Source organism: Zosterops lateralis, assembly GCF_965231275.1.
Source record: "Zosterops lateralis genome assembly, chromosome: 13".
Lineage (NCBI taxonomy): Eukaryota > Metazoa > Chordata > Aves > Passeriformes > Zosteropidae > Zosterops > Zosterops lateralis.
The window spans coordinates 15,050,562-15,065,662 of NC_139773.1; the positions used below are offsets into that span (position 1 = coordinate 15,050,562).

Below are 15,101 nucleotides of genomic sequence, written 5' to 3' on the forward strand. Positions count from 1 at the left end.
TTGTTTTATAGTTCCCCTCTGGAGAAATGGATTTTTGACTCTTCCCGTCATCTCAAAATTTTGATGACCGAATGGTGAGTCCTGTAATTTTGAAGCTTGATCAGCAGCGTAACTTATTTTAGCTTTAAGTTCTTTGCTTCTTACAAATTTAAAAACTCATCAGGTGAAGAAGCCATCTAGAGATTTGCCCAGTGTAGGTTTTGCTTTCTTTTTTTTTTTTTTTTTGTTTGTGGGGGATTTTTTTGTGTGTTTATGGGAGGTTTTGTGGTTTTGTTATTGTTTGGGTTTTTAGTAGTTCGAAGTGGTTGCTAATGTTTTGAATAGACCCAAACGTTCTGGATTTTTGGAAGTTCTGTATAATATCTATATTGTACTGGTAACTGATGAGAGTATCGGCATAAAGACTCAAATAACAGCATAGGAACAAACTGGACTAAAGCAAATACAGCAAATAGCACAGCTGTAGGCTTTGACAGACAGCAAAATCAGTTTTAGGGCAGCATGAAAAGGCATTGGCAGTCCTGCTATGTTATTCTCATGTAAAGCATGTTTGCTTTGTGGAAGGATGCAAACTTCTCCACCTTTGCCCTCTGATAACCCCTCAAGTGCTGTCCAGAGCTGCTTTCGCTGAGTGTTCTGGCTGGAGGATGATGCTGAGCTGTGTAACCCTGTGGCAGCACCTCTGATGAGCAAAAATCCTCTCGAGTTTGCTTCTGCTAAAGCCCCCAGCCAGCACTGCCTGCCACTGGGCTCCTCTCTTGTGGAGCTGCATGAAGAAATGCTGCTGTCTCCTCTCAGCAGCTGTGTGAAATGTGCTCTTCGTCCCGAGGTTGCCAGATGGATGCAAAGGACTCCATGATTGATCTTTAGGGGTCTCTTCCAGCTTGAGGGATGCTCTGAATGCACAAGAAACAAAATGTCCTGATAAGCTGATAGGATTTGGAAAACCTGTGCATGTATTTGTGATTGTTTTATCACCACTCCTTTGCAGGTAAAACCCTTGCTTTGTTGAACATACTCGATGCTGATACTTAGTTATGTGCTTAGTGAAGTAAAGCCTGGGAAAGAAATATTTTTTCCTTTTTTTTTTCTTTCTCCTCTTTTTTTGAATTTTTTTTCCCTTCTGTAAAAGATTGCCCTAAAGGAAAGAGTAGAACTTTGTCTCTGCAGCAGTGGGAGCACACCTGCCTCATTTATGATCTGCTTCAAGAGGTGTGTGACTGATTCCTTTGTTCTCCTTAGGCTCTGGAGGAAGCAAACGACTGCCTGAGTGACCTGCCCAGCCCCTTTGCCTACCTGCTGACCATCCACCTGAAGGAAGGCAGGAACCTGGTTATCAGGGATCGCTGTGGTGAGCCCTACCTTTCCTCTGGCTTCCTTTGGAATTCACACAGTTCTCCTTTATCTCTGATCTCAGTTTGACAGGGAGCTGGATGCTTATCTGCAGTGCAGAAAGTGGACTTGTGTCCCTGCTCCAGGTCAGGTTTTATCCTGCCTGGATACACAGGGGAGGGAGGTGCCCTCTGCCTGCTGCTCCTGCTGCCTGCCTGTGCAGCTGCAAAGCTCCTTCTTGGATGCCCTTAACACCTCTACCCATTCAGGAACTGCAAGAAATTCTATTTGAGCTTAAAAAGAAAAACGAAACAAAGAATAATTGGAGGTTTATTAAATGAGCTGTTCTTAGGAGTGCTTTTGGGGTTATCTGCAAAGGTGTTAATAAAAGGGGGAAACCACAGGGGCAGGGCTGTAAGCCAACAATCCTCTCTAACCTGGGATGTGACTGAACAAATGACAGCATGCTAAAAACCCCAAACCCACCCCCAGATGACGTAGCAAATAAATTGCAAAATATTTGGGGAATTCCTGGAAAAGAGGTTTGAAAATGCCTGCCCTCAATCTGGTTCTTCTTCAGGCTGTTGAAAGAGGGAGTAAAAATGCTGATAAGCAGCCAGTCACTTGCTGTGGAGGGAAGAGCTGTCCTGCCAGGGGCTCTATGCAGGCTCTGAGGCAGCAGCTGTGTCAGGACCTTCCCTCTGAACCTGTCAGAGAGGCTCTTCCATACGTCCAGTCATGATTTCATATTTTTCTCCTGCATGTGGAAACAGTTCTGGTAGTTTTGTCTTGCAAAATGTCTGAGCAGTTTCTTTTGAGGTGAAGCCATGAGGTTTGTTCATTCGGTTTTAAACAAAACAAGCTTGCACAGCCTGAAGGCCTGTGAAGGTTTGCACCTGGAGGGACCTGTCTGATTCAGCTTCTCCCACGAGGTGCTCGTTGGGATTTCTGTTATCTGGTATCTCAGTTAACTTTTTCCATGCTGGATTTTCATGGCTTCACAAAACAGTAACTTTTGGTTGAGTGTATGCTTGTTTTTCCTACCAGTTTTTTGAAGGAGTGAACCAGTATTTAGGTTAAGATCTTTACTGGTTATACAGAAGCCTGTATTTCCTAACAGTGTAGCAGTTCATCAGATTTTACTAGCAGGCTGCACAAGCCAGGACACATCCAACTGCTCCTATGAAAAAGCCAGAAATGAGCAATTCCAGCAGAGCAGTATTTCTAGAGAAGACAGAGCATACTTTGCTCTAGGCTGTGTTTTGTTGTGTAAGAAAGCAAATGCTTGTCTTTGTGAGGCATTGGACAGCAGAGTGAAACAACATAAGGGGAGAAAAAAAATCCCTTTCAATGAGTCTCTGTTGCTTTGTGGCAAATGACCTCTCGTTTCGTAAACTGAGTGAGTGAGGTGATACTTCCTTCAGTAAAACTGCTGCTTTTTTATTGCACAGGCAGCAGGAGGGGAGAAAACAGTGACTTAATGATTATTCATCAGTCACCACCATGCTGCAGTGGTGGCTCCTTAAAAAAATAAAAAGCCCACTGTGGATGCCCATCGTTGTAGGTCTCTGCTGTCACTCTGCTTATGTGACATCTTTGTGTGATGCTGAGGCTTGACCTGCAACCACTGGGCTTTCTCAGCGTGCCTTTGAGAGTGGGAAGTTGTCAGCTCTGCTCATCTCTTCAGAGTGAGAAAGCCTCAGAGATAACTTGTGGGCTGGGAGTGTGTGACTTCCCTCCTCTCTCCCCACCCTGGTGCTGGTTAGAGCTGCTGTGCTGGGGTGTATCAGTGTGCTCTGAATGGTTTGAATTCAGCAAAATATTCAACACAGACTGAGAGGAGAGTTTATACCCCAGAATCTTTAGCCTAAATAAGGTTTGACGTAAGTAATTTAATTTCCCTAATTTTTAATTTTCAGTTATTATGCGATCAGCGATTTATCCAGAAAAAAATCCCCAAGCAGTCATCAATCCCATCAGTTCACCTTTTTTTTTGAGGGAGTTTCTTTACTTAAAGATAACGAAAATGATATTTAAGTGTGGTGTGCTGCCTTCTTCTCATGTTTGCACTTTTCCCCTTAATTTCATTTTACAGCAGTTTAAATAGCTCAGGCTCAGGGGCTGCAGTGTGGGTGGGTGATGCCCTCTCCTGGCAGCTGAGTAAAGTCTCCTGTGCTCATGTTCAGGCTGCTTCTGCCTCTGTTTTGTCCCCGTGTAAAAAGTATTTATCAGTGTGTATATATAAAAATAAATCTAAGGAGTGTTACCAAGGGGAAGTATTTCTGATGTTGAAAGCAGCTGTTGGTAAAAAAAAAATATAATCCTGGCACTACTCATCAAATTCACAGATTTGTCCCTGAATTTATTAATTATATGCTTAACAGTTATTAATTAGAAAATAATTATGCTTAGCCAATTAAAGGTGAGCAGGAATTCTACTTAGAACTTCAAGCTGTAAGACCACCATGACTTCACTTTTTACCAGCTTTCCCAGTATTTTTTTCAGACTTTTTGCCTCACTATGTACTGCTCTTTCCAGGATATGTTCCCTTTGGTGTGATATAAATTCCACCTTCATTTTACCACATTTTTATTACATCTTTTCCCTCTTAACACTGTTAATCCTGTTAACATCTGCACTTTCCTATTTTTTTTTCTTCACTTTTTATTCCTTGCATTGCTTTTTATTTGTCTCTTGTGTCTCTCCAGTCCCTGACTTTCTGCAGCTCCTCTCCTTGTACTGCTCTCTTTAGAGAGGGTGCATCAGCCCAGGAGGCTGGTTCAGATGCATGTGCTCTCTTTAAATTGCACAACAATGCAGAAAAGAAAAATAAATCAGAGTTCAGTGTTTTCTTCTCCTCTTTTATGCATTTTTGAAGGATAAGTGAAAAAAAAGCCCTCTGTACAGCAACACCCAAAAAGTGTGCCCCAGCCAGGGTATCCAAGTGGTTCTAGAGCAAGACCTTGATTCTGGTGGAAAGCAGAGAAGCTCCAAAAACCCCTTTTTTGGGTTAAAATCAGTGTCATGTCTAGGGATGCAGCATGAGAGAGGTGTTACCTGTTGATCATCAGCTTGCTTGGAGTCTGATTTACTTGCTTACAGTCTCACTCAGCCACAGTAGAAACTGCCTAAGCAGATGGTAAATCTGTCATGTTACCTGTGTGCACCTTTGGGGCCAACTTTAGGCAGTGCCCAGGTCCTACATTTACAGTTCTTGTAGGGGATGAGCCAAACATTGGAGGTTATGGGTCTCTGTGTGTATGTACACAGCACCAGAAGTTTGATTTTTATGTGGTTTTTGTGGTATTGCTGTTACTAGATGTGTGTCAGTGATGGCAAGGAGTTTGTGTCCATGTAATTTTAATACTGCAGGTAATCAGAAAGCAGAAATGCATTTTTTTGATTACGAATCTATGGAGCACTGCAGCAGCTTGGCAGAACAGAGAGATGATTATTCTGTATTTCATTTGGCTTAAAAAAAAAAAAAAAAATCACTGGTGCTCTAATTGTTGGCATCTTGTCGCACCCTTAGTGGTTTTATAGCCTTGTTGGCCCTTCTTTTGTGAAGCTCCACTTCATGCTTTGAGCTGGGAGAGGCTGGAGCCCATTTCCACCTGCTGGTTCACCTTCCCAGGGCAGGGTGATGCCTCCTGCCTCCCAGGGCTGACTCCTGAGTCAGCCTGAAGAAATCTCAGAGGTCCTGCTGCCTTTTGGCTCTGGGATGCTCTGACTGCACGTTGCTCCTGGTCGAGCCACCCCTGCAGAGCAGTCAACAAAGTGATGCCACAACTGTGAGGAAGGACTGCCTCCCTTCAGGTGGCAAACCCAGCTCTGCTGCTGGAGGAATAAACAGAAAGTGGGTTTTGAGTGCCTGTGAGGGTGAGAAGCCCCTCCCATTTCCAAATCTTGTGCTTTTAAAGTTCATTTTTCATCTGTTAAACAATGTCGTTTCAAGAAACACAAATCTTGGATGTGGCTGTGGTTGGTGTCTTTTTTCTTTTTCTTTCCCCTTTAACCACGTTGTTCCAGCCTGAACTTTGTGTGTGTGTCTCTTTCCTACCTGGTTTTGTGTTTTGTAGATCTTTTTTACAGGACCTTTGTGCCCCGTCTCTGTTTCTTCCTTTCAGGTTTCATTTGTTTCCTGTTGCTGCATCTTGGTTTTCCTCTCCTTTCTTTCCTCTCATGACAGAGGTGAACATGCAGAGGGAGCAAAGGGAGGTGCAGTGGTACAGAAGATACAACACCACAATAGGTGCATCCTGCTTTCCTTGTCCTCAACACATCATCCTCTGCTCTCACATCTCACAGCCCTCACTTCCAGAGGGTTTGGGGGGGCTCCCTGCCAGTTGTGCCTGAGATCAGCCTCCCAAGGACAAAATAAAAGGAGAGAAAGCTTCTAGAATAACATACACTTTTAACTTCCAACATGAGGGAGCCTGCAGGAACCCACCACTCCTAGCTCTGGGCTATCCAGAAGTTAGATCTTGGTGATCCCAGTGGGTTTTGCCAGCTCAGGGTGTTTTATCACTCAGTGATTCACTGCCTGGGTCTGTGCTGATACCAGAGTGCCAGAGGAAGGGATGTGTGTGTGCTGTGCTGGGTGTTTGTCAGCTTAGAGCAAGTAATTGTTTGGAAAGCAAATGCTCAGAGCAATTAGGCTGAATCGCTCTCTGCAAACACGCTGATTAATTTAGACTTTCTCTGTTTTCAGGGTATCTGCAATTAGATCATTAGGCCTTCAGATTTATTAATTATTGCCATGTATTAGGCAACTTTTCACACTTCTTTTTGAAAGGCGTAATCATGGCTAATTTACAAACGCTGAGAGTTTGAATGGTTGGGATGTTTTCTGGATGCCATGTGGCTCTGTGAGCAAGGGCTTGTGCTGACAGTGCCTGTCTGTGCCTGGCCCAGTTTCTGCAAGTGCAAAATGTGTGCCTGAACCTTTCCCCTTGTGCACGGTGATCCCTGTGAGCATCCTGCCTGCTCTGCTGTGGGAAAGGAATGCACTGAGATAGGAACCTCAGAACAACAGGAGGAGTCCAAACAAAAGCGATTTATGTGTCTGGAGGAGTTCAAACAAAAAGAATTTCTATGTCTGCCCATCCCTGTAATGTTAAATTAGGAAATGTAGGAATGAGAGCATAGGAAGAGAATACCTGTGATTCTTCCTGTGTCAAAATTGTAGTTTAGAAAACAGGTTTCTTAAACTGTTCTGTCTCCAAAAGTTGACAGAGCTGAGTCTTGTGGGGCACCTGCCTGCATTGACAGCTCACACTGCATCTTCTTGGGACCTTGTAAGAAGATTTTATGGGGATGAAAACTCAGAATATAAGAAACAACACTGAGTTGGGGTTGTTCTACATGCAGAAGAGAAAGCTCCAGGGAAATCTTGCAGCCTCTGCCAGGGCATAAAGCAGTGTTCAGTTGGACTAATTCTTACCAAAGACAATTCTGTGCTTTACATGTCCCTAATGAATGTCAAATGGCATTCTGGTAGGTTTTTCTGAGTTCCATTACTATTTTTTTTTTTGTGTTTCTGAAGTGTCCTGTGTAGAAAGTGCTATATCTGCATCTTTCATTCTATTAATGTTAAATTCAGGCATTTTTCCCCCACCTTCACCCTCCCTTAAACTGTAGGTTTGCACACTTTCTTCACACTTCTCTGGTCCTTTCAGTTTATTGGGTTTTTCGTGGTGGTATTTTTTTTTAGATTTGTGTGTATTTTTTTTTTTTTCTGGTTGGTTTTATTTTCCCCTGGAACCTATTGGGACTGCTTGCTTCCAAGCAATGTTTCATTTCCATCTGGCCATGTAAAACTAGCTGGGCACAAAACTTTCCAAAATCACCTGAATTTCCTGCCAGCAGAATACTTTTTTTTTTTTTTCCTGATTTCCCCTTTAAGCCTTGATCTCGCCTGTTTCACTACAAGGATGTAGTGGTTTTCCACTTAAAAAGAAAAATGTGTGTTCCATTTTAGAATGTCTTTTACTCCTTGTCGTAAATAACTCCAGTGATTCTATTTCTAGGAAGATTTTCAGATATTTATTCTTTACATGCATATAAAATAAATCCTTAATTTCCTTCTTCAGATTAAAATTTACTTTTTTAACCAAAACCTAAGATGGTCTAGGTTATATTTCCCACCGCTCTTTGATTTTTTTTCAAGATTTTTAAGGCAATTTGGTGGTCGTTTTTATTTATTTATTTATGGAACGAGACTTGTTTCATATGCTACATTTCCAGTAAGTTTGCTCCCATAAAACAGTGTGTGGCTTGAAATTATATTGGGTCTTCTGAGTTTGCTGGGCTATTTTTTTTTCCCTCATTCTGAAGCAGTGGATGTGATCCATCGCTCGGTAGCTGCTAGAGGGCAGCAGTATCCATTTGAAAACACTCTTAACAGTTTCCTTGAGCTGCTAAACCCTCTCCTGCTCCTCTGTCCCAACAACATTTTTTGCTCACTGGAGCTTTCTCAGGTTTTAGGTGATGTCTGGTCTGCCTGCACTCGTTGCTTTTTAGTGTTAGTGGAAGAAAATAGAAGTGAAGTTGGTGTTATGCAAAAGAATTCCAGGGAGCATCATTGTTGAGATGAATGTTCTTTCTCTCATGGAGAAAGAGGCCTAGCTGATAGAATGATTTTTATTTTTAAGAGGTCAACCTTCCTTTTTACTCTTACTTGCTTTACTTTAGGCTGAGAAGTCGATTATCTTGGCTTTTTATATATATTTTGTCCATATGTTTTACTGTGTGCGAACCTACTTGTTTCACTGCACAATATACAAATAACCTCAAATCTTTTCCCACCAGAGAGAAATTTTTTGGGAAAAAACTCTCAACTGGATTCAACAATAAAAAATTGTTGTTTCCCTTGCTGATATTGCTACAGTTGATGTGAATGAGACCTTGCTTTTAGAAGAGCCAGCATGCACGTGCTTAAAAGTTGTTGATTCAGTTGCCTTCACTAGGAAATGGATGCTAAAAAGCTTTTTTTTTTTTTTTTAATTGGTCTGGCTTCTTCAGAAAATTATCCATTTCTGTCACAGTTAAAAGAAGATTATAAACAAAAAAATCCTTTTTTTAGACTGGTTCATCTCTAACATCACCAGGCTCTTTTCAAAAAAAGTTATGTTTTTCTGCCTAGATTGTAGATTGTCTCTTATAAATAGCTTTTAATAGACCCAGACGTCTTTCTGAGCTTGAATCCAGAAGGCTTCGAGCCCTGAATTCAAATGCAGTCAGTAATTTGCAGTCTGCACTGTTCATCCCATCAGGACAGGCTTGCCCACCTGGCTTATTTCTCATTCACTGTCCACTATTTTGGTCAGCTGGATGCACTCTAGGGTGTCTTAGAGGAAACCAGAACCAGATACATGAGCAGGGAGCTTTGCCAGCACCTTGGGAATGACCCAGTCCAGGCCCTGGAGGCTGTGGCGCCATGTCCATTCCTGACATTTCTCCACCCAGCTTCACCCCAGTGACCACCACCAACCTCCAGATGCTCTGTGTCCCCCCAGCCAGGTGACAATCCATCTGCTGGGTGGCACAGAGGCACCACCCCATCGTTTGTAGGACGCGGCGGCCGCGCTCCCTGTCCCGCACCCGCCTAGTTGAGATGTCACCCCTATGACAGCCCGACAGCCGAGGGCACCGCAGGACCTCCTCCCCACCCTGCCCCACCACAATTATTTTCCCTCACAATTAACACCGATGCTAACTTGACACCTTTCCCTTGTTGGTTTTTTTGTGAGCCGCCCTCCTGGCGTTAATTCGCGGCATTAATATTTTCCGCGGCGCGGGCGCCGCCGCTCACCCGTGAAGCCGCTGGAACATTATGGAGCTGTCAAGGCAGCGAGGGATTACCCAGGCTGCCTTGCTGGAGTAAGTGACACCACTGAGGCCCCGCTTTGAGATGTTTATTTTGAGAGTAAGCTGACAAGCATGAAGGCCTGATCCCAGAGTGGCAATCGTATTTAATTAAGGGCCTCTTTTTATTATGGCTTCCCCCCAACACCATTTTTTTTTCAGCGTACAATATTTATTTTTATGTAAACAAAATGCACATTCTTTATATATATATATATTCCTTATATATATATTAATCTTATATATATTCCTTTTATATACATGCGTATGTTTCTATATATAAATACATGTAAATGTAAGGGAAGAGTTTATTACAAATAAATACGTGAGAATGATGGCTAAAGCCCAGTTCGTGTGAGCATTGCTGGGCAGCCCTTCCCTTCCCCCCCAAGCTTTTATTTTTCTTTACTGTATAACAACCTGGAAAGCTTTTCAGAGCAATAATGCAGTGGGGAGGCTTACTTAGCTGCAGTCTTCCTGCTTACCATCCTCAGAGAAAGGGCTTGGAGTTTTCTGCTTGTCGGTATTGAACTTGCTGGCTGTTTGCTTTTATTCTGTACCTCCTATTTTTCTCTCTCTTTTCAGGTTTTGCCCTCTTTCATGGGTTTTCTGTGCCAAAAGCAGATGAGTTATGGCCATAAACCACCTGCCTCCATCGTCTCTTCGTGCTTTCATTTCATCACTTGCTTTCCTTGTCTTGGCCAGTTGCAATTTCATGCACGGAATAGGTTGTGGACGTTATTATTATTCTTACTTTTAATTATACAGCTTTGTCCAGCTTAGTCTGTAAATAAAAGTCAGGGGATTTTTAACCTTTTTTGGTCTTTTAAAATCTTTTTGAAGTGACACCAAAGAGCACAGTGCTGTTATTTCTTAATTCTGAGTCATCTGAGGACTGCTGCCCCCCACACAGTGGGGCTATGATCTATCTGTGTGTTCCCACTCCTGGAAATTGTGCTGGCTTTAAGCTGGATGCTTTGTATAAGAGTATAATCATAGTTCTGAGAAATTTTTAGGGAAAGGTCTAGTCCTAACCCACTGGGAACAATGAGAAGCTGCCCTCCGACTTTCCTGGCTTTGGATCAGGCCCTTTACTATTATTCTGTTTTAGAGGAGAAGAAAAAGGAAAAAAAAAAAAAGAAAATTCTATTTAAGAGGTCTGCAGCTGCTTTTTTTTTTTTTTTTTCTTAACCAAAAAAATATTTTTTTTCAACAATTATTATTCAGGAAAAGGATCAGCTGCAGACAGTATTTGAAAGCCAACGATATTTTCCTTCTGTGAATGAAATACACATTATGCGCAGGATGGACCAGGTTCTACAACTCTTCCCTTTTGAAATTAAAGCAGAATAAAAACTCTCTATAATTCTTAGAAATATATCTGTCTCCCAGGAGCACAGTTCTTTACAGTGCTGCTTAATTCCAAATAGATGCTTACACATAATTGTTTTTTCTTGAGTTTAGGTCTGTCTTCACATAACACTGATGAGAGCTTTGAATGTTTAAATATGATTTTTTCACATCCTCACAGGTGCACCAAATCATTGGCAAGATTGAGTATTGCTCTTAGGCTGGGTTATCCTGGACTGCCATGTATTTGCTGGGCCTGTGGGAACCAGGGAGGACAGGTTCAGATTATTTCTGACTCTGAAGTCTGCTGTAAAAATGAGTCTTTTCCTCCAGCAGCCCTTGCTGCAGGCTGGGGGGCAGCCAGGACCATCACCTTAGCTGTTATCCTTTTAGTGAAATTGAGCTGTTAGAAGGAAAATTTAATTCCAACTATAACGTATAATACAGAAAATACTGGATATGACAGGTGAATGGCACTTAGGCTCAGTTAATTGTAGATGCTGCTACATCTCAGTTTGATTTATCCCCTTTATTTGCAGCTTGTGAAGATTTTTTTTTTTGCAAAATCTGTATGAATAACTAAATCCACCATCATCTGATTAAATCCTCCCTGTGCCTTGTTCCCTCTCTTACCTGATGTCCTGCACGGTGGTTGGTGTTAGTGTAGATGCCACCAGTTTAATAACAATAACAAAAAGTTGATTCCCTCTTCTGTTTTCCTTTGACAGATGCAAGTCTTTCTATTGCTGCCGAGTGGCATGAGCCTCACACTCTGTCCGTGGACATCTGCTCCATAAAAACAGGGGACATTATTGCCATGGCAAATTGTGCCACTTGGATTAAAAAATGTGTTACCTGGGCAGTGCTTGGTTTTTACAGAGTGTGTTCTCTGTGTGGTTTTTACCCTGAGCTGATGAATAACGTTGCTATTTTTCACTGAAACCTCAAATTGGGTTTTAAGTAAATTGGCAAAGTGACACCAGTGATGAAATCCTGACGGGTATTTTAGCTATTGTTACTGGTTTCCTTGGAGCTCCTATCCCAGGAGTTTACGATGCTTTGAGTTTGGGTCCTTTGAATATATTCCTAGTCACAGCATCACATTTTCTCTCTTCCACTGTGTCATTAGTTGGCCTGTAAATAGTGCTTCAGTGCTGCTTCTGTTTGCTCTTTTACCAAATTAAAATTTTAACAGAGTTGTTGAACAACAATTAATGTTCTTTAAGAATAAAACAACAGAGATCAAGCAAACAATGAAGATTTTTTTTGTTGCCTGCTTTCAGACAATTTCTGGTTCTGTCTGTAGATTTCCTGTAAGAATGAGCAATTTTTATGTAGGTAAATAAGTATATGCATATATCTGTAAAATAGATACTTACCATTAACTGTTTTTAATCATTTTATTAAAATATAATTTAAGATTGTGGAGTTGCATGCAGGCATGTTAATCTATTTTTTAATTAATTATCGCAGGTACAAGTGACCCGTACGTGAAGTTTAAACTGAATGGCAAAACCCTCTACAAAAGTAAGGTAGTCTACAAGAACCTCAACCCAGTTTGGGATGAAACTGTTGTGCTGCCCATACAGACCCTCGATCAAAAACTCTGGATCAAGGTAAGTTTTGATCTCAGATTTTTGTAAGACTGGCCAATATTTTTTTAAGCAATTATTTTCAACTTGAGAAACATATTGATTTTTATTCCCTGTAGCAGCACGGCATAAAACACAATCCGGTTTAAGAGCTTCAGCAATTTCAAATTAAAATGCACATATGTCTTTCCCAGATTTTACTTGCATGTTTTACTTTCCGTCTGCAAAAACCCAAGTTTGAAATAAAACTCCTTGACTGGATCTGTTTAAAGCTGTGGGGCTGAATTCTGCTCTCTCTCTTTTCTCTCTCCCCGTGCTTGTGCAAACTCAGGGAAACCAGGGGCGGTTTCAGAAGCACGTTTTAGGAGTGTAATTTGGCTGGGCTGCACAGAATTATTACCTGGGATGCAGCCGTGACAAGTAGCAAAGCCTTTTCTGGTTATGAGGAACGTTACAGTTACCAGAACCGCCAGCTACCAGTTGTGAGCACTAATTGCTAAAACATCTGTAAGCAGAGGTACCTGATTTTTGTGCAGCGTTTCATTATGCTGTCGTGTGGAGTATAAAGGAGCAGGCACAATCCATAGCAGCACACATGTCTCTGTTTACATAATATTAAGAAGATACTTTCAAAATGCTGGTTAAATATTTAGCTAAAAATACAAATTAAAGCGGGGAGATGGAAAGTGATCCCTGAATTATATCTAAGCTTTGATCTTTCAAATACAAAATTGAACTGAAAGGGCTTAAAATATCTGTTCTTTCATCGCCTGGGATAAAACAGGCTTATGATGTGAAAATTGGAAATATTTGTCTTATTTTGCCACCAGGTGTACGATCGTGATTTAACCACTTCAGACTTCATGGGTTCGGCGTCTGTAGCTCTCACTGAACTTGAACTCAATAGGTAACATTTCATTTAATTAAAGGTTATTAATGCAGCTTAATTGAGAAACAGGGGGAAGTAGTGAAATGCTTCTTTTCTGGCTTGGAACTTTTCTGTTCATGAAAACTGATTTTTGATAGAAGAGTGGGGATTTCAGGAGAAATCACTCGAGATAAACGTTCTGCACACGTTTTTATCCGGTGTTATGCACCGGATTCAAACCCAGTTTGGATGGAGCCCAGTCCTGGCACTAAGAATTTCTGTGTGCAGCATTGTTTAGGAGGGGGAGAAGGTTTGGGACCTGTCCTCAGCCCCACGAGGTGCCTTTCCCTGGGGCTGAGGAGCGTTTTGCCTGGCTGCTGCCAGCGCCCCTTTTCCAGCCTCCCCCCGCATCCATCCGTGCCTGCAGCAGCTGCATCTGGCCCTGATTTAGTGCCGAGGCAAGCCCTGTGCCTTTTGTCTGCTGCTGCTGCTGCCTGGGCTCAATGTGGAGCTGGAAGCCAGGAATTCAAGTTTTAGTTGTTTCTTTTATGCTCCCTTGCTGTGTGATGACTTTTTTTTGGGGGGGGGAGAAATAAGTTCTCCCCTGGTTGCTGTATCTGAATTTTTAGAAACGTTGATTTGTCCATGAGATAGTGTCACCAGGTAAATACCAGCATTCCTGTTCTCAGCAAGGGAACAGAGTCATGGAGAGGGATTAAAAGCAGGCAGAATAAATATCTCTGGAGTCAAATACAAACCATTAATATTAGAAGATTCACTTGGTGGATGAGTTTCCCCTGTCACTCTTCTTCTCTGTGTAGTGGGGGTATAGTAACTTAATTCAGTGTGTACCTGCATATGGAGAGTTGTGAGTAGTGAGCAGTACTATAGGAACACTGTGCTGCATTATTAAAAGAGGGGTGTATTTTGTCAGAACCAAGAAAGAACTCTCCCGATTTCCCATTTTAACATTTAAACTCAATATTGGGAATTTCAGACAAGAAGCTGAAATTTGCACAGCTCAGCCTGACCTTTAATAATCAACCCGAGTTAACTGGAGTCAATAAATGCACAACTTTTTTTTTTTTTTCTTCTTCTTTTTATTGTCTTGTAGAACTACTGAACAGGTTTTAAAACTGGAAGATCCCAACAGTTTAGAAGATGACATGGGAGTGATTGTATTAAACTTGAGTCTAGCAGTCAAGCAAGGAGACTTCAAGAGAAATGTAAGTGGCTTAGGAAATCAAATTTATAGCTGGAATTTGTAGGGGGGAGAAAAGAAGAGCTGGCATAATTTGATTTACTGGGAAATGCCACCTTTATTTTCATCCTTTGAGACTCAATATTGAAATCGAGATAGAGCATAACTTTAAAAAAAAATAAGCCCTGTATTTAGCTGGGCTAAAGTTGTGTAGACATTTTTAGCTGGATGCTTCTATCTTGTCACTGTGATGTGCACTGTGGCACTGCTCTCTGTGCTCTGGGCATGTGTCCAGTACTGCAATGGGCAGGTTGAAGAAAAGCTTTTTTTGGTTGCTATATATATATATATATATATATATATATATATATATATAATTTTTAACAACAATCAAAAAACTTATCCATGTGAAATCTAAAAACTGAACTCAGATGTTTAAGACTTAAAATTGACCCAGTCCTGTGGAGGAGCACCAGGCTGAGAGGAGGAGGTTGCTTGTAAAACCCTGATCTTCCCACTGACAGTTTCTTCAGTGAGTTAATTGAACTTGGCCTCTGATGGAGAAGTGTGGTGATTGGTGATGTTAGAAACCCAGAGAAGCTGGGCAGAGGCTGGGAACATGATAACTGAAGCTGATAGGGTTTTTTTAAAATTTCACGTCCTTCACGTGGATTTTTTCGGTTCTATTTTTAAAGTTTTCTCCTAGTGTTTTATACAGAGTGTACAGCACACAAATGTTGGTGAGCTAATCCTGCTCCTGGCTAGCAAGGGGTGAATACCCAAGATCAGGCAGTTACTTGGACTGCCTTAAAAACCGGACCTCATTTTAAAATTCTAAGAGAAAATATTTCTAAAGGTTTTCTGCAGAGTTGAGTATGAAACCTGCTGTTT

The 15,101-nt window shown here is 41.6% G+C and overlaps 1 protein-coding gene across 1 annotated transcript in view; it reads left to right on the forward strand.

Moving 5' to 3' along the window:
• The window catches only part of MCTP2 (multiple C2 and transmembrane domain containing 2), a 117,337-nt gene that overhangs the window by 19,678 nt on the left and 82,558 nt on the right, over positions 1 to 15,101 (forward strand). Inside the window, 6 exon segments of the mRNA XM_083870897.1 lie at positions 12 to 35; positions 39 to 74; positions 1,243 to 1,351; positions 12,023 to 12,165; positions 12,972 to 13,048; positions 14,124 to 14,235. Of these exon segments, the coding sequence (XP_083727023.1) occupies positions 12 to 35; positions 39 to 74; positions 1,243 to 1,351; positions 12,023 to 12,165; positions 12,972 to 13,048; positions 14,124 to 14,235 (501 nt within the window).